The sequence below is a fragment of the Lygodium microphyllum genome, chromosome 8 (assembly GCF_053477565.2).
Source record: "Lygodium microphyllum isolate KBCC chromosome 8, Lygodium_microphyllum_v1.1.10, whole genome shotgun sequence".
In the NCBI taxonomy this organism is placed as follows: Eukaryota; Viridiplantae; Streptophyta; class Polypodiopsida; order Schizaeales; family Lygodiaceae; genus Lygodium; species Lygodium microphyllum.
Window position 1 is genome coordinate 66,270,625 of NC_141142.1, and position 18,625 is coordinate 66,289,249.

General features: G+C 42.2%; 1 protein-coding gene across 1 annotated transcript; it reads left to right on the forward strand.

The window, feature by feature from the left end:
* Positions 1-1,556: 1,556 nt before the first annotated feature.
* Positions 1,557-3,785, forward strand: LOC148032405 (uncharacterized). The gene is made up of 2 exons (XM_087684090.1): positions 1,557-2,635; positions 2,849-3,785. The coding sequence occupies exons 1-2, from the start codon at positions 2,228-2,230 to the stop codon at positions 3,263-3,265; spliced, it is 825 nt and encodes a 274-aa protein (XP_087540216.1). The 5' UTR covers positions 1,557-2,227; the 3' UTR covers positions 3,266-3,785.
* Positions 3,786-18,625: the final 14,840 nt, after the last annotated feature.

Here is an 18,625-nt window from a genome sequence, read left to right on the forward strand (position 1 = left end):
TTGGGGAGGAAATCAATTTTATTATATTAAATACTAGCTTGTTTTGCCCAACTTCAAATAGTCCAAAGGTAGTTGCCCCTAAGGCATGTCAACAAAGAAGAGGGGAGCTAAGGACATGTACCTCACATGCACATGTAGATGTGCACACGTGTACACACACACACACACACACACACATTCTCTCTCTCTCTAGAGAGAGAGAGAGAGAGAGAGAGAGAGAGAGAGAGAGAGAGAGAGAGAGAGAGAGAGAGAGATTTTAAGATAATAGGAACCATCTCAACTTCCCAAGATGCTTTAAATATCCCACAATCTAAGTTTTGAATCTTAGTGATTGAACTTGAAAATTTTTGCAAGACTAAATTGATAATAAGCTTCAAAAGACATACAATACAATCTGGTTGCAATCTCTTGATTAGAATTGCCACTCTAAATTGTGCACTTGTGACTGTCACTACCAATTTGAGGGCCAAAAAATTTCCACCTATCACAATTTGAGGGTTGATAAATATACACCGATAATTTTTGAAGGCTGAATTGATCTACATGCATTAATTAGATAGCATATTTCTCTCTAATGGATGGGCCTCTTTATCTTGCATATGGGGAGTGCCGCTTTTCGATGTAACTCCTTTTTCCTTTTAATATAAATTACATGCAATTACAAAGATGGCATAGAATGATAGAAGTAGGATGGTTATTGCCAATTAGATATGTGAAAAGGTCACATTTTTTGGTCAATGTATTAACTCACATGACAGTGTGAATGCTAGAGTGGCAAAATAGGCTAGGCAGTTAGACCCTACAAGCTTATCCTCTCATGTGAACAGGCAGGTCTTCGTGCGTGCATGCATGCTTTGACAACAGCCGTTGGATCTGGAGAGGGCCTTGGATCACGTAGCTAAGCGTCCCCATCCTAAGATCATTACGAATTCTATCATTTGCTTGCAGTTTGTGTCTGTCGAAACAAAAATACTCAAAGAGAGAGAGAAAAAAGGATTTCTTATTGATGCCGCCTTTTTTCCTCATGAAGGAGGAAAAATGGAAAATTGTTAATGTAAATTTTATATATATATATATATATATATATCTATAATAAGTAAATTTATTTGTTAAATTAGTCAATCGTGATTTTGGGTCACTTTCTCTGCTGTGCCTTGGATCCTCGTTTTAACGCCGCATTCCTATCCGAGATAAAACCCGAATTTCAGTACATTTTAAGAGAATTTCGGCAATCAATGTGGTTTTAATAACTAATCAGAGGATTGATGAGGGTGATTAATCACCCCTTCCCACATTTGTAAACAATCAATATGGTTTTAATAACCTAATCAGAGGATTGATGAGGGTGATTAATCGCCCCTTCCCAGATTTGTAAACTCCGCGCTTCCCGCCTTGAAAAGGGGTACCTTGGATTCCCCTACACACCCACTACGACTTAAATTAAAATTCCACTGCGCAATAGTATAAACAATAACTGAATCCCCCTAAAAGAGAGGCACTCTACTCTTATTTATCGTTGTGATAAACCTAATTGGCGTCCCAAAAATCATCGTCTGCTTCTTGAAGAAGAAATCCGTTAAGGGTAATTGAGAGGGAGAGAGAGAGTGTTCGCATTGCATGCATGAGGGACGGGATAACAGCCGTTCTTTTTCTTTGATGATTACGCAGGTGGGTGCATAAAAGCTCTGTTCCTCTGCACTGCCACAGACAAGCCTTCGTCTATCTTCTCTCTCGAGTCTCTATCGCATGCAAGGGAAGGCGGGCATGTTCAGATTCTGACGACCTAGGACTAGGCCTGGTGCTGGTCGCACTCCGCCAGTGCAAATTTGATTTGGGCTTGTGATCTCAGGATCGCCCAAGTGCGAGCTCGGCCTCTGTTGGGTTGCTCTGTTCCTTTTCGCAGGGGTTTTTGGAGTAGGCTTTGCAGAAGCCGGCCTCATAACACCGGGTTTTTTTTTTCCTTCATGGGCCGGAGAAGATAAAGCAAGCCTTCTCTCCGAGATTTGAAGCGAAAACAGGGCCCCTCTTGCCTCCCCCCCTCAAGTGCACCGATCCACGCAGAGAGCAGGGTCGCCCTGAAGCCCAACCAGCCACCATCTCCATCGCTTTCCAGCCCCTCTTGGATAAAAAAAACCCAACTCTGTTTTCCACACTGTCGAAAAACCCAGCCCCTGTTTTCCCAATCATTTTCTCTTATTCTTGCTCCTCGGAGCAGGACAACACAGATATGACCGTGCCCATGTGTTCAGCTGCTCTGGAGATCAATGGGCTAAGCCCCCCTCTGCAGGGCGCTGCCACCATGGCTGCATCAACAAGCAAGGAGGGCCCAGGCGGCCTGCCTTCCTCTGCGTCCACTCAGAGATGGTCTAAAGAAGCCCTGCGAGCCATGGAGACCCACCTTTCTCTCCTTCAGCAGCAGGAGGTGCCGCCCGTGGCTCGCCCCATATCAGCCTATCATGCGCCGGCTCGCCTTGTATCAGCCCATCATGCACGAACCAGCAAGCCCTCTGAAGCAAAACTGCCTCTCCCTTTTGGCTTTTCCTATTCGGGCTATTCGGACACTCAACAACCCTCCGTCGACCTCTCCTCAGGAGGTCCTCTGCCTGATGGGTGGGAGCAGCTCTTGGATCTCCGGGTACAGTATCTCTGATGATCAATGCTGTCTTCTCAGATCAAATCTTTTAATAATATCATAGCATGAACGACCATCCTACACTATCATAATGTACATTATACAAAGCAGTTGGAACCTTACTGTTACTGCTCCTGGTTGACATTTATTAATTTCAAGTTCTGTGTTTTCTGTTTGATTCTCTTATTCATTCTTCCATGAATTTATTTTTGTCAGACTGGCCAAATGTTCTACATTGATTGGAAAAGCTGCAAGAGGTCCTTTATTGATCCTCGGAAGCTACTGAGGCTTGCTGATGATCGCATTGCCGCAATATTTCAGCAAGTTGATGAAGGGTGGGAGCTTCAGTCCACAGTGACAGAACTGGGGAGTTGCAGTGTTACTGATGAAGTGGAGATTCAGAGCAAGGTCTCTAGTGAGGAGTATTTTGATGAATCATGGGCGGAGAATGATGTTGACATGGGTAGTAGTGAAATCAACTTTGTTAGCCCAGAAAGGTGTGGTCATCAAGGCAGCATCCTCATGGACCAAAAGACGATGGCACATTTGACAGACTGCCAGGAATGTGGTTTTTCGCCCATGGCAGAGGATGTGAGTCCTTGGTGTCCTCAATGTAGAAATGCATTGGTGTGAGTGGAAATGTTTAGGGCCCTGCCACCTGCCTTACTTGCATGTCAATGAGAGAGTTAAATTACAAGGTACGAATATGTGGAACAACACAAGATTTGAGAGGATTGCTGCGTAGGTAGCAAAGAAGTGGTGTGGATGTGGTCTTCAAATTCTAAGCACAGTACAGAGTATGTTGATGCAGAGGATTTCAGTAAATGGTATAGACGTGGGCTGGAAAACGTGGTTTTCCTAGCTTTCGGAGGCTAGCTAGGAATTGAAGCTATACCCAGGATATGTTAACATCACATGTGTGGTCTCCTCTTATAGCCCTTCAAGTTCAAGATGTAGAATCACAGGTAGACTTGGCCTCTATGTCTATTACACACACTTCACAGTAGAAAAGGAGAGCTAAGGCAGAGTCTCACATAATATTGTCTTGATGTCTGCACAGGAAGATTTCTGATCTACCATGTACATGTATATATTTGAGTAATATCTATTTTTTATCTGCCATGTACATGTAAATATTGAGTAATATCTCACAGTGGGAGCTTAGTAATGTCTCATGAATGCATTTTTTACTACCTTGTCCAAGCTTTCAATCCATCAGTGCTGAGTGTGTGAAGTGTTTTCTAGTATTTCTTACTGATGATTCAATCAGTTGCTTTCAGTTGAGTATTACCTAGGTTATGAGCTTTGCCAACAACCTAAGAAATAAGTCCAGATCTCACGTTTATCAGTTGCCAGTTTCAAGGTAACTCTTTGAAAAGTTTGAGAATCCTGTAATATTTTGAGTTTTCGCGACCGCAATTGTCGCATGAGGTTTGATTGTGAAGCCCAGTTTTGAAAATGCTGGTGGTTGCATCTAGGGTAAAGGGGCCAATAAAGTGATGCCCCCCTAAAAGGAATCATACCCCACCCTAATTGAGTGACAATTCTGCACAAAAGATGTGGCTTTTAAGCTACTTAGCATTATTTATGATATTATGATAATAATTGATTAAAATTAAAATTTTAAATGAACTTAATGGGGTCAAATAATTGAGTATTGTAATTGTTATAATATTTTAGTTTTTAACAAAACTTTAAAGCAATGCATCCTTGAGTGTTACTCTATTGGCCCCTTGTTATAAATCTTTTGTGGACCCTTAATTTATAACTAGGGTTGATTCTTTTTTGAGAAAGGCATTAAAGTTAAAAGTATATTAAAGAAAGATAAAAAGCAACAGCGTTTTGCTTGGAGCCGCTTGTGCTCCAATTCCTTGTCTAATTTCTCTCTTGGTTTATTGTCTCCTTTCTTAGTTGTCTCCCCCTTTCTCTCTCCTTTTCTTCTCTTCCATCTCTTCCTTGCTTTTTTTCTTCCTTTCTTCCTTTCTCTCTCTCTCCTCTCTTATTCCTTTCCTCTTTCTTTTCATTCTCTTCCCTCTTTAAATCTTGTTCTTTTTTCTCTTGCTAACTTTTAAATTTTATTTTCTCTATTATTCTTTGTTTATATTCTCCTCCTTTTTCTTCAACTTATTTCTCCCTCCTCCCCTCCCCTCCCCTCCTTGTTACAAACCTTCATGGGACTTCATGGTAAAACTTGTCACGAGGCACAACAAAACGCATTGGAATGGCACACAAGATATATCAATAAGGAATCCTTGTATTCATGATATCGAAAGGTACAACATTGAGGCACATCTCAGGACTACACCCTTGTGGCATCGCACATGAGGGTTTTCCCCTCCCCTCCTTATGAATCTTCATGGGACTTCATGGTAAAACTTGTCAGGAGGTACAAAAAAGCGCATTGGAATGGCACGCAAGATATATCACTAAGGAATCCTTGTATTCATGATATCAAAATGTACAACATTGAGGCATATCTCAGGACTACATCCTCATGGCATCGCACATATGAGGGTTTATCACTGAGCATAGGGAATCACATGTAGAGTGAAAACCAAACTGAGCTTAGAGTTACAACTACTCCTTATATAGATATTTCAGTTTCTTACGCTATAGTATAACTACAAAGCCCATATCCTTACACTCACCCTTGCTTAATGAATTGTTATCCTTGGTATTAAAGGGTGGTTTCTTGACTCATTATGAGGTCTTAACACAACTTATGTTATCAGGTTGGTTAGTGTTTGTCGGTCTAGGATTGACTCCTTAGCAAGGTCTTAGATGTTTTAGGTTCTTACGCTATGGTATAACTACAAAGTCCATATCCTTACACTCACCCTTGCTTAATGAATTGTTGTCCTTAGTATTAAAGGGTGGTTTCTTGACTCATTATGAGGTCTTAACACAACTTATATTATCAAGTTGGTTAGTGTTTGTCGGTCTAGGATTGACTCCTTAGCAAGGTCTTAACACAGCCTTTATTAACAAGTTGGTTAGTGTCTACCACACTACGACTTGGGGGTTTTAACACAGCTTATGCTATTGAGCTGACCAGGATTTGCCCTTCTAGACTTCGTTCTTTTATCATTTTTTCATTCTAGTCTACCCTCGACTCAATTACATTTGAGGAGTGGAGGCTTTATAGTCCTAACTTGAGGTGGCTTGGTGCAATGGCTTTGCATGCCAAGCCTTGTAAGCGTGATCCCATGTTGTTGTGATGTTGGGGTCAAGGCATGGTGGTGCGGTGGTTGCCATGTTATGCCACACCTTGAGGGAGGTAGTCCATTGAGTTGCTCCTTGTGTTAGGCATCCCTTTCTTCGTGCCGTTGCCTTGGGCCTTGGGGACTTGGGTCTCTTGGTTTGTTTGCCAAGATGCTTCGCCCTCATCTCCAAGTTAAGTACTTGGGTTGTTTTCTTTGGCCACTTTGTCGAATCTTTCTTGCTTGCTTTGTACTTAGACAAGCTGGTTGGTTCAGCTTGCCTTCTCGCATGAAAGGTGCGGTCTTGGTGCATGGCACCTCTTTGGCTCTACTTAGCCTCATTTGGAGTTGAGGTTCTTGGTGGGAAATGGACTAAGTCGTTACATTTAGACTGGATTTTGGGTTGCGGAAGTAGAGGTATCTTTGAAGTTCTTGGGGTGACGCCCATTTGTGAGATGCTTGGTGTGTCACAGATCCATAAGTTCGGAATGACAACTCCTTGCACTGCTTGCAACCTGAATGTCGAGATCTCAATCTTTGTTAGCATTGAGTATGGTTCCAACGAGTTCCATAGTCCAAAGACATTCACTTTAAGAGTGAGTTGGAGGGTTCTCCAAGGCTCAACTAGCAAGGTTCCCTTCCATGGCACTAGTTTAGATACTTCAAAAGTACTTAGCCTAAGAGCCCAAATATTAAGAAAAACTAGATTCTAGCTCAATGCAAGGCCTGTTGGAGTCTAATTACTTGAGATCACCTTGCACTTATCTTATTAAGTATTCACACATTATGCTTATAACATATTTGATATATGAGGATAATTTCCTATTTGCCTCATGACTTGACTAAGAGCTAGTACAAGAAATTAATCATAAGGGCTAAAACTAAGATGTCTTGAGATCCATCGGATAACAATGACTTTTGCCCTTGAGATCACCTTGCACTTATCTTATTAAGTATTCACACATTATGCTTATAACATATTTGATATATGAGGATAATTTCCTATTTGCCTCATGACTTGACTAAGAGCTAGTACAAGAAATTAATCATAAGGGCTAAAACTAAGATGTCTTGAGATCCATCGGATAACAATGACTTTTGCCAATCCAAATTTAGGGTTGGGTTATCAATCAGATCCTAGTGGGTTCAGTCGTGAACGTTCCGTTGCGAGGCGAATTTGAGAAACCCTAGGCGACAAAACTCAGAACATTCCCTGGGAGTGCCGGGCAGTGACGCTTAGATTCATTTCTCAATAGACCGCTAAAAGAGTGTTTGGAAAGCTAATGGGCGGGCACCTCACACAAGCTCAGAGTAAGCCCATAGTTACAGAGATCTCAGAGAGTCAGAAAACTAGTTGACAAGTTTACATACACTGGTTATTCAGCTGCCATTATGCATATATGGCCAGTGTGACAGGTTACAAAGAACCTACAAAGTTTGATGATGCAGTTACAGATGATAACTGGTGTGCTGCCATGGATGAGGAGTATGCAGCCCTGGCTGAAAATAAGACATGGGAATTGGTTGAGTTGCCTGAAGACAAAGTCTCCATTGGCTGCAAACGGGTGTACAAGGTTAAGTGCAATGGTTTGTTAGAACGCTATAAGGCCAAGCTTGTATACACAGTAATATGGCCTTGACTATGAGGAGGCTTTCAATTCAGTGGCTAAAATGGCAACAGTCAAAACTATCATTTCTTTGGTAGCATGCAAAGGATGGAAATTATGGCAAATGGATGTCAAGAATGCTTTCTTGAACGGTGATTTGGTTGAGGAAGTATATATAGAGTAGCCTAAAGGCTATGCTCATCCGGACTTTCCTACACATATGTGTAAGCTGAAAAAGGCTTATATGGACTAAAACGTGAACCTAGAGCATGGAATGCTCATATCAATAGTTATTTGCAGCAACATGGATTTAGATTGGGTGATGCAGATCATAGTCTATTCACAAAGAAGATAGATCATGGATATGTGTTTCTAGTGGTTTATATAGATGATCTTATCATCATTGGAGATGATGAAGAGGGCATTGTTGAAATTAAATCATGTTTACAGGCTAAATTCAAAGTCAAAGACCTTGATGAACTAAAGTATTTTCTTGGGATTGAGTTAGTCTCTACGCCTTAAGATATATGGCTACTACAGAAGCAGTATGCTCATGACATGTTACAGAAGTATGATATGGCTGAATGCAAGCCTATGGAGACACCGCTTGATCAGAATATCAAGTTGTAGATTGATGTTGAGAATGACAGAGAATGTGACCATGTATCAATAGATGGTGGGCAGCTTGATATACTTGACTATTACCCATCCTGACTTATGTTATGTAGTGGGGTCGATTAGTCAGTTCATGCAGAAGCCTTGCAAACCACATTTAGATGTAGTTAGGAGGATCATGAGATATGTAAAGGGTGCTACAGATTATGGGTTATTTTATGCATATGAAAAATCCCTTGACTTGACATGGTTTACTGATGATGATTGGGCTGGTTGTGCCTATGACAGGAGGTCAACCAGTGGTTATGCATTTGGATTGGGCAACAATATGATTAGTTGGTAGAGTAAGAAACAACCTATTGTTGCATTGTTTAGTATAGAAGCTGAGTACAGAGGAGCTGCCTTAGCGGCTTGCGAAGCACTTTGGTTGATGAAACTGCCAAAAGACTTGGGAATGCTGCTAGAAAACAAGAAAGTAGAGTGAGATTGCATTGTGATAACCTCAACAATGTTATGTTGGCTAACAATCATGTCTACCATGCTAGGTCCAAACATATTGAGGTTCACTACCATTACATCAGAGAAATGGTTCTTACAGGGCAGATTGACTTGATTCATGTGAAGGCCGAAGACCACGTAGCATACATATTTACCAAGTATCTTGGTAAAGAAAAGTTCATATACTTCACACAGCTGCTTGGAGTTTATAAGATGTTTTGAGCTTAAAAGGGAGTGCTAGAATATCAAGCTCTCGTTATTCTTCACTCAGTCTATCTTTATGTGTGTGACTGACATTAGTTTGGATACAATTGTACATATGTGTGACATTTAATAAGTCGGTGTAGTCAGTGATTTAACCACAGTTAGTTTTGGTTAGTCATACCTATGTGTGTAAGTCTCTTTTGGTTTGTATGATGGAAGAATAATGGAAGAAGAACAACAATGAGTTGAGACTCATCTTTCGCTCCACTCTGTCTCTCCCCCTCTGTTCCAACAGCTCCATGACTGCATAAAGGCATCAAACTTATGATACCACTCTCTAGGTGCCTGCTTCAAGCCATAAAGACTTTTCTTCAACTTGCACACTAGGTGCTTCGTACCAAGTTCTGCAAATCCCTGGACTGTCCCATGCAAATCTCATCATGCAAATCTGCATGCAAGAATGCAGACTTGACATCCATTTGATACATGTCCAAGTCAAGTTGCGCAACTAAGGCCAAAACCAAGCATAGGGTGGTCATCTTAACCATAGGAGAAATGACTTCATCAAAGTCAACTCCATGCTCTTGTTTAAAACCCTTAGCAACAAGTCTTGTCTTATAAGCCATCTTGGGGTGTCCAAGGGTGCTTTTCACCTTGTACACTCATTTCTATGGTAGATTATTCTTGCCAATAGGTAAGAAAACAAAATCCCAAGTCATATTTTTATGCAGGGAGTCCGTCTCAGCCTGCATAGCCATCTCCCACGAGTGAGTGTCACCCTTGCGCATAGCCTCATCATAGGTGAGAGGCTCTCTGGCATCTGTAACCAAGACATAATGCATGGAGGGCTCAAATCGATCAGGTGGATGTCTAGCTCTAGTAGATTGTCTCAGTGCAGGCTCTGTTGCATGTCTAGCATCTTGTCCAACACCCTGGCCATGTGTACCAACTGTTGCTGCAGGCTAACCGACTAGTTGTGTAGGAGCATGTGGATCCTCCTGGAATATAACCTTGCGTATCTCTACCACCTTCTTCTCAGGCTGCCTATGCATCTTGTCTTCATGAAAGACTACATCATGGCTACGGATGATTTTCCGCGCGTATGGATCCCAGAGGCGTTAACCCATCTCGCTTGCATCTCCATAGCCAAGAAAAATGCATTTGACACTCTTAGGATCTAGCTTACTACGATTGTCCTTCGGCACATGGCAATATGTATCATATCCAAAGACACGTAGATGCGCATAAGATGGAGGTTTCTCGATCCATACGTCCTCTCCAATCTGGAAATCCAAACCACTAGAGGTGATCTATTTACGATATGCACAGTTGTATTGATTGCCTCAGTCCAAAAGCTTTGTGGTAGGCCTGCATGGCTAAGTATACTACATACAGGCTCCTGGATGGTTCTATTTATCCGCTCAGCCAAACCATTCTGGGGTGGGGTATAAGGGGTGATTAATTGACGCTTAATACCCCTCTCATCACATAGCTTCTCAAAGGCATGTGACACATATTCTCCCCCATTGTCAGTCCTAAGGCATTTTAGCCTATGCCCAGTCTGGTTCTCAACTGATATAAGCCATCTCTGAAACATAGCCAAGACATCCAACTTAAACTTAATGGGGTAAGCCTAGACTTTACACGAAAAATTGTCAATGAATATCACAAAATACTTTGCACCACCCATAGGGCCCACAATCATTCGAATGCACCAATGCCAGGGGCCCACTTATGCATGTCCTACTAGACTTCTTATGCGTATTCCTAGTTTGTCTCAGATAAAGACAATGCTCACATGAATCAAAATATGCATAGTCAAGGGGCGGTGAGTACTGCAAACCAGAAAGTATTTTCATTCCCTTCAAGGACATATGGTCCAAACGGACATGCCAAAGAGATTCATGTGGGTTGGAACAGACTGACAAAACATGGTCAACAGAGGACCCATCAAGTACAAGAGGATAGAGGCTGCCAGCCTTGGCACCTCTAGCAAGCACAAGTCTACCATAGGTGATCTTCTAGGCAGAATCTCCAAATGAAACATAAAATCCAGCATCATCAAGCTGCCGTGCAGACATAAGATTGCGTGTAAGCGCAGGTACATGACATACATCCTATAACAAAAAAGTACTGCCAATAGAGAATTGCAGCCGTACATCCCCAATGCAAACAATAGCACTGACCTATCATCACCCAAGCGACCTAAACCAAAGACAGTGCAGTAGGAATGGAACCGCTCATGGCATGGTGTAACATGAAATGAAGCACCAAAATCCAAAAGCCAGCACTGTGCATACATAGAGTGAACCTTGATCAATGGCATGGCATCACAAGAACTAGTTGCAAGTATGTACTCCCCATCGGATTCATCAGTCTGCACGACATTTATCTCCTCGATTTTCACATTGGATTTCATAAGCATAATGCTATGATCAGAGGACTTTTCCTGTACTTTGTCTCTTCCCTTTTCTTTGTGCAACTCATGACACTTAGGGCATATGTGACCCTTCTTGTCGCAATGATGACATGTCACATTAGCATTTCTTCCATGAAACTTGCTATGCGACTTACCACACAAATTAGACCTAGACTTCTGCGAGTCTCTATCACATCCATACCCACAGTCATTCTTTCCATTACCATCTCTACCTCTAATAGTCAAAACATGCGACACACGAGAGGCATCCAAGCTCTTACGGTTGATTTCTTCCTATAGAAGAGCACTCTCTACATCAGGCAAGTTCAAATTAGTAGCTCGAGCACATAAGGTAGTGCAGAATACATCCCATGACTCACTCACAGTCCTAATAAAAAACAATGGAGTAACCTCATCATCAAAGGTAATGCCATGCGAAGTCAAGTTCTTGAGAATGGCATGGAACTGACTCAAATGAGTAGACATTGTCATATTTTCATTCATGCGCAAGTCCATCACTTGCTTCAGCCAATACATTTGACTTGCTGGACTTTTCTTGTCATAGAGGTTCTTAATTTTATCCCAAAGCTACCAAGTACTCTGTGCTTCCTTAACCACATAATAATGCATGTGTTCAATGAGAGACAAGATGAGGGTGGACTTGCATAACTCATCAAGCTCATCCCATTCGTCATTAGTCATAGTTTTAGGTTGCTCGCCATGCATCCTTAGTGGATTTATTTGTGATTTCTACACCAATACCTGCCATACTTGGCTCTTCCAATATGCATAATTCATACCATCAAGCTTAGTGATGTTGAAGATACCACTATTAGTAGAAGAAGATGCCATACTGTAGTCCAAAACGGTGTAGACAATTCAAAACCTCTTGCTGTTTTCTACTGTAAACAGCCAAAATACCACCAAAACCAAGGCAAAATTGTTCAAGATTTAGAGGGAGAGAAAGACAAAAACATGGAGCTATAACAGAGAGTAGTGAGCTCTCTTGTTCTCTTCTTCTCATTCTTCCATAATGCTTACTAAAGTCTAATCACACATAACTGATAAACACACTAGGTCACTAACTGACCGTACTACTAATTGTAGTTGATTCTGATCAACTCAGTTATTACAACACACATGTAGAGTGACAGCTAAGACGACAGTTGTCTAGATAAGGTCGGTCATGTCGATGATACTGATCACGAGCTTGATTCTCAACACTCCCCCTCAAGCTCAAGCTAATTGCTGTACTCCAAGTAGCTCCTTGAAATGCACAAACTTCTCTTTACCAAGTGATTCGATAAAGATATCTGCTACCTGGTCTTATGTCTTCACATGGAGTAGATTAATCTTTCCAGCAAGTACCATCTCCCTGATAAAATGGTAATTAACTTCTATGTGTTTGGATCTAGCATGATAGACGGGGTTGCTAGCCAACATTACACTACTGGGTTTGTCACAATGCAACGTGAATTTGCTATCCAACTGTATATCCAAGTCATGTAGTAGTTTCACAAGTCAAACTGCTTTGCATGCCGCTAAGGCTACACCCCTATATTCTGCCTTTGTACTAGATAAAGCAACGGTTGATTGCTTCTTACTAATCCAACTAATCATACTTCTTCCCAAAGTGAAAGCATAACCATTGGTTGATATCCTGTCATAGAGACAATCAATCCAATCATCATCCATATAACTCGTTAAGTCGAATGATTTTCCATGCTCATAAAACAACCCATAATCAGCAGTACCCTTCACGTACCGCATAATCCTCTTGACTACATCTAAGTGTGGCTTATGAGGTTCTGCATAACTTGTTAATTAGCCCCACTGCATAACTCAAGTTAGGACAGGTAATAATAAGGTTAATCAAGCTACCCACCATTTGTTTGTACATAGTGATATTCTCGATCTCAGTCCCAACATCAACTGCAAGTTTGTCATTTTGATCCAATGGTGTTTCCATGGCTTTACACTCCATCATGCCATATTTCAACAACATATCATGAGCATACTATTTTTGTAATAGCCATATGTCTTGAGGTGTAGACACAACCTCAATCCCAAGAAAGTACTTCAGCTCACCAAGATCCTTGACTTTGAATTCAGCCTGTAACATTGCTTTAATTTTAGCAATCCCATGATGATTATCTCCAATGATGATCAAATCATCAACATAAACCACCAGAAAAACATAACCATGCTCTGCCTTCCTTGTAAATAGGTTGTGATCTGCATGACCTATCTAAAAAGCAAGTTGCTGCAAATAAGTGCTTATGCAAGCATTCCATGCTCTCGGTGCTTGTTTTAGTCCATACAAGGCCTTTTTCAATTTACACACATGTGTCGGATAGTCAGGGTGTACATAATCTTCAGGCTTCTCGATATACACCTCTTCAAGCAAGTCACCATTCAAGAATGCATTTTTGACATCCATATGCCATAATTTCTAGCCCTTAGAAGCCGCTAATGCAATAACTATTCTCACAATTCAAGAATGCATTTTTGACATCCATATGCCATAATTTCCAGCCCTTAGAAGCCGCTAATGCAATAACTGTTCTCACCATTCAAGAATGCATTTTTGACATCCATATGCCATAATTTCTAGCCCTTAGAAGCCGCTAATGCAATAACTATTCTCACCATTGCCATCTTGGCAACTAGGCTAAAAGTCTCCTCATAATCTAGGCCATACTGCTATGCATATCCCTTTGCAACCAACCAGGCTTTATACATTTTCAATGAACCATATGACTTGCATTTCACTTTATAAACCCATTTGTAGCCAATGTGTACTTTGCCTTCAGGAAAATGGACCAATTCCCATGTCATTTTTAGCCAATGATGTGTTGCCTCATACATGGCAGCACACCAATTCTCATCTGTAACTACCTCACTGAACTTCTTAGGCTCTTTGTAGCCTGACACTTTAGTCATATATGCATAATGTCTAACTGAATACCCATTGTATGTCAGCTTATCAACTAGTTTTCTAACCCTTTCAGACCTCCTCAACTGCAGTGCACTCTGGGCTTGCCTCTCATGAGGTGGCACATACCTGCTTTGTCTCGCACTAGGCATCATAATTGATGGTATGCCCAATTCACTATCAAGACTATCACTGTCAGGTGACTTATATCCAGCTGTAAGCGGGCTAGTCACATCATCAAACATCTTTTCTTTGCCTTTATCCAATCTCCCCCTCACTAACATATCCGTGTCAGTGGATGCAGTAGTATGACTGTGGAGTCGTCCTGTCCAAGGACTAACAGTAGATGAACCATCACCTGTCGGGCCACTCATAGACGTACTAGATGAAGGATAATTTTTAGCGTAGGTAGGCCTGGTTGGTCCATCAGAGACCACTGCATTCGGATTACCATACCATGAGGCCAATTCATCAAAAACTACATCCCTGCTAATCAAGGTTTCCCAAGTGGATGGATCATAGCATTTGTAAGCCTTTCTCTCCTGTGCATAGCCAAGGAAAACACTTTTGACAGCTTTCGGGTCTAACTGCTTCATCTTTTCATCAAGCACATGTACATAGGCAATGCAACCAAATAATTTTAGGTGACTAATATCGGGCTTGTATCCATATAATTTCTTATAAAGAGTCAAATCATGAACCCCAGTTGTAGGTGTTTGATTTAGCACATAAACTACAGTAACCACTACTTTAGCCCGATAAACATTTTGCAAATTCTTTTCATTAAGCATTGCCCTGGTAGCTTTCATAAACACCTTATTTTTTCTCTCTGCCACTACACTGTTCTACTGAGGTGTGTAATTGCATGTGAGCTGCCTTTTTATGCCATATTTAGCAAGGTACATGTCAAACTCTTTGGATACATACATATTCTCCACCTCCATCAGATCTCAAACATGAGATATAACATCCAAGTTCATTTTTAACATGCTTCTTAAAAAGTCCTGAAAGACATCGAGCACCTCATCCTTGTGCTTCAGAATGTATAGCCATGTGTATCGACTCAAATTATCAATGAAGGATACATAATACTTAGCACCACCAAAAGATGCATTATGGGTAGGATCTCATACATCTGAATGTATCAACTGCAAATGCCAAGAACTATTTTTGACATGTTTCATGAATGGGAATCTCACTTTTTTCCCAAATTGACAAGTAGAGCATACATGTCCAAGATCAGTGTACTTGAACTTCGACTAGCCAAGTACAACCTCTTTCTCCTGCATATTTGTCAGTTTCTATACATTAACATGAGGATGCGTTTGTGCCAGATTTCTACATCCCGAACTACTCCATTATCATGGGAAAACATGGTTGTCTTCAATTCTGGGATAGATGCATCCAAAGTGAACATTCTGCCATCTCTCTTGCCTTTAGCAATCAATTTACAGTCATTGCCATATTCTTCAATAAAACAACCATCCATGTTGAATTTGACTTGCAGATCCTATTTGTCCAATCGATAGTAAATTCTTGGTAATAGAAGGTACATGTAGTGCATAATGTAGGCTCTTCTTTCTGCCATCGGGCATGGGCAACGAAACCACACCTGTATGCTGAATATTATGCTGTGTATCATCACCAGTACATACAAATACATGAGACCCTGCTACTAACTCATCAAACCATTCACCATGAGGAGTCATATGATTGGATGCTTCTGAGTCTATGTACCGCTTCTCATCTTTGCCTTGCTTAGACGCATTCTTAGATACATGCTAGAAAGCAAACAGTCTATCTCCCTGGTTATCCTGAGTACCATTGGAAGATGCATAATGTCCATGTTGCCTACCTTTTACCTTCATATCAACTTGCTTTTTATGACAATCCGCTACAATATGCCCATATCTTCCACAATAATGACAATCTTTATCCGTGTGAGACTGCTCATGTGACTGCTAGGAATCACCTTTGCCTCTAGGTGATCTCCCCCTGCCTCTAACGGCTCCGAATCCTCATTGCCCTTGCGTATTTGAGCTATTCCAAGCATTTTGCTACTAATGTCCATATGTGTTTTGAGTGTCTCCTCGACCGCGAAAAGCTCCATGAGCTCTACCAACTCTAGCTTGCTGACTAGAGTAAAATATAGTGTCTCTACCCTGAGATGTGCTTAAACCTGTATTTAAGACAAGCTTTACTTTTTCATGTAGCAACAGTGCAAGTAACTCATCCCAATCGAGGGGTTCTATTGTTAACCCCAACACGAAGAAAGCAAAAAGAAGTGGAAAAGACGCAGGGCAAAGGCGGAAAAAAGGTAGCCCGACTGAAGAAAGAAAAGGAGAAAAGGCCAAAAGCGCAAGGGCAACCTTAAAAGTCCAAGGCAAAGGCAAAAGGGAAAATGTGCATTTTAAAATAAAAAGGCGCACCATGAAATCTTGTAAAAGAGCGCAGGGCTCTCACCCGTGCAATTTGTAAAGGTAGACGGGCAGTGGACAGGAAGCTAGGAAGATAAAATGACAATGGGAAAAATGGCCTAGGCTATGGCCGGCCATGTAAAAAGGGAAAAAGCGGATGACCGCCCAAAAGGGATTTAGGGTTTTGTATATAAAGTTGAAAAGTGAATGAGAAGCTCATTCTTGTGTGTGGCCAAAAGTAGCTCTCCTCTTCTTCTTCTTCTTCTTCTTCTTGCTTGCTTGAGCTTGTGCTTGAGAGAGGGAGTGTGAGAGTGTGAGGGAGTGAGTGTGTGAGGGTGAGGGACCACGGAGGAGAAGCTCTCCATCTTCTCCTCTCTTCTTCTATTCTCTTCTCTTCTCTTGTCTTACTCGCGGCAATGGAGCTTGGAGCGTGGAGCTTGAGAATGGAGCTTGCTTGAAGCTTGCACTTGGATCGTGGAGCTACCGGAGTGCGCGGGAGAGGAGGTAACTCGAACGGCATCAAGGTAAGCTCACTACACCCGTAGATATGGATGGTGCGTCGGCTATGTGAGAGGTAGCCATTAGTCCTCGGCTTGGAAGGCTTGAAACAATAAGCGGTTCGAGGGTCTTGGCGGTTGAGTGAAAGCTCCCACATTTTGGTTCCGTTGCCGGGACAAACGGATTCAAGCCTTGAGCGCTTGCGCGCTTCGAATCAAGCATCAAAGTAAGGGGTTTCCCCCCGAACCGGTGCTTGAGGTAGATAGGTAGGAAGCGAGGGGGTTGAAGATGGTATTCGATCTCCTTGGCAAGTAGGTTTGTTGCTTTCTGAGATTTATGTTGTGGAATGTAGTAGTATAGGTATTTATTTTGTGATTTGGATGCATTTAGGGTAGGAAAAAACAAAGAAAAAGAAGAAAAAAACAGGCAAACAGTGGGTTTTTTTGTTGCTGTATAACAGGCTAAAACAGGGAAACAGGGGACCAGGTTCAAGTTTCTTGGTAAGATAGGGACATGAAACTAGCTGTAAGGTTCTGCAGTGCTGGAAAAGGACCTTAAGAGGCCTGGGAGGCCAGGACATACCTCAGTTCCTTGGTTTTCCTTGTGAGAGAGAGAGAGAGAGAGAGAGAGAGAACTTTTGGTTCACAAGACGAGGAAGCGCTACCCCCATCTCTAGGCGCCGGCGATTTGCGCTGCTTCAGGTGAGTCTGGTGTTTTCCAACAAGTGCTCTGATCAGATCTAGAGAGTCTGTGGTGATTGCGTGCAGTAGATAGTAAGGAGGGGTCAAACGCGCAGGAATTGCGTCCGCCGCCGACACACTCGGACCAACTCGCAGTAGTCCGATTCCCAGAATCAGACCACCCGAGTTCGGGAGTCGGACCGTCCGACTGAGAGTGGGTCGAACCAGTCTGGTCCGATTCCCAGAATCGGACTAGCCCGATCGGACATGCCACGTGGCACTCGGACCACTCAAACTCGGACTAACCCGTTTGATTTTGAGAATCGGACGCTCGGATCAACCTATCCGACTCGGACACTCGGACACTCGGACCAATCCACAATCAGACCACTCAGAATCGGACCAGGCCATCCGAGTCCCAGAATCGGACCGCCTTGTCCGATCCGATTCCCAGAATCGGACCACTTGAAAATCGGACCACTTTTTGATCCGACTCCTAGAATCGGACGTGACCAAAATCGGACCACTGGTCCGATCGGACCCATCCAAAATCGGACGTCCGATTCTGATAATCAGACTCTTGAAAATCGGACATCTTAGAATCAGACCAAAAAACTGTCAAAATCAGACATGTATCTTGAACACAAATTTTGACACATCTAAACCCCAAGATTGACCCCAAAGACCGCATAGAGCTAAAGGCACATCACAGATCCTCACTGGGCTAAAATTTAGAGCACGTAGTTCAAAATTTGGCTATAAGCGGTCCTCCAAATTGCATATGGCATCTACCGTAACGGCCCTGCGGGACGGGGGGGACTGCTCCCCCTGGACCCCTGTAGAGGGTGCTCTACCCCCTCCGCACCTCCCCCAAGTAGATTGGAGGGAAAACGCGTGCCACGACAGGTCCTCCAAATTGG

Excerpts from the sequence above, each read along its gene's own strand:
- LOC148032405 (XM_087684090.1), top strand. The coding sequence starts at position 2,228 with ATGACCGTGCCCATGTGTTCAGCTGCTCTGGAGATCAATGGGCTAAGC. Across the intron at positions 2,636-2,848 it reads AGCAGCTCTTGGATCTCCGG|ACTGGCCAAATGTTCTACAT; the intron begins GTACAGTATCTC and ends TATTTTTGTCAG.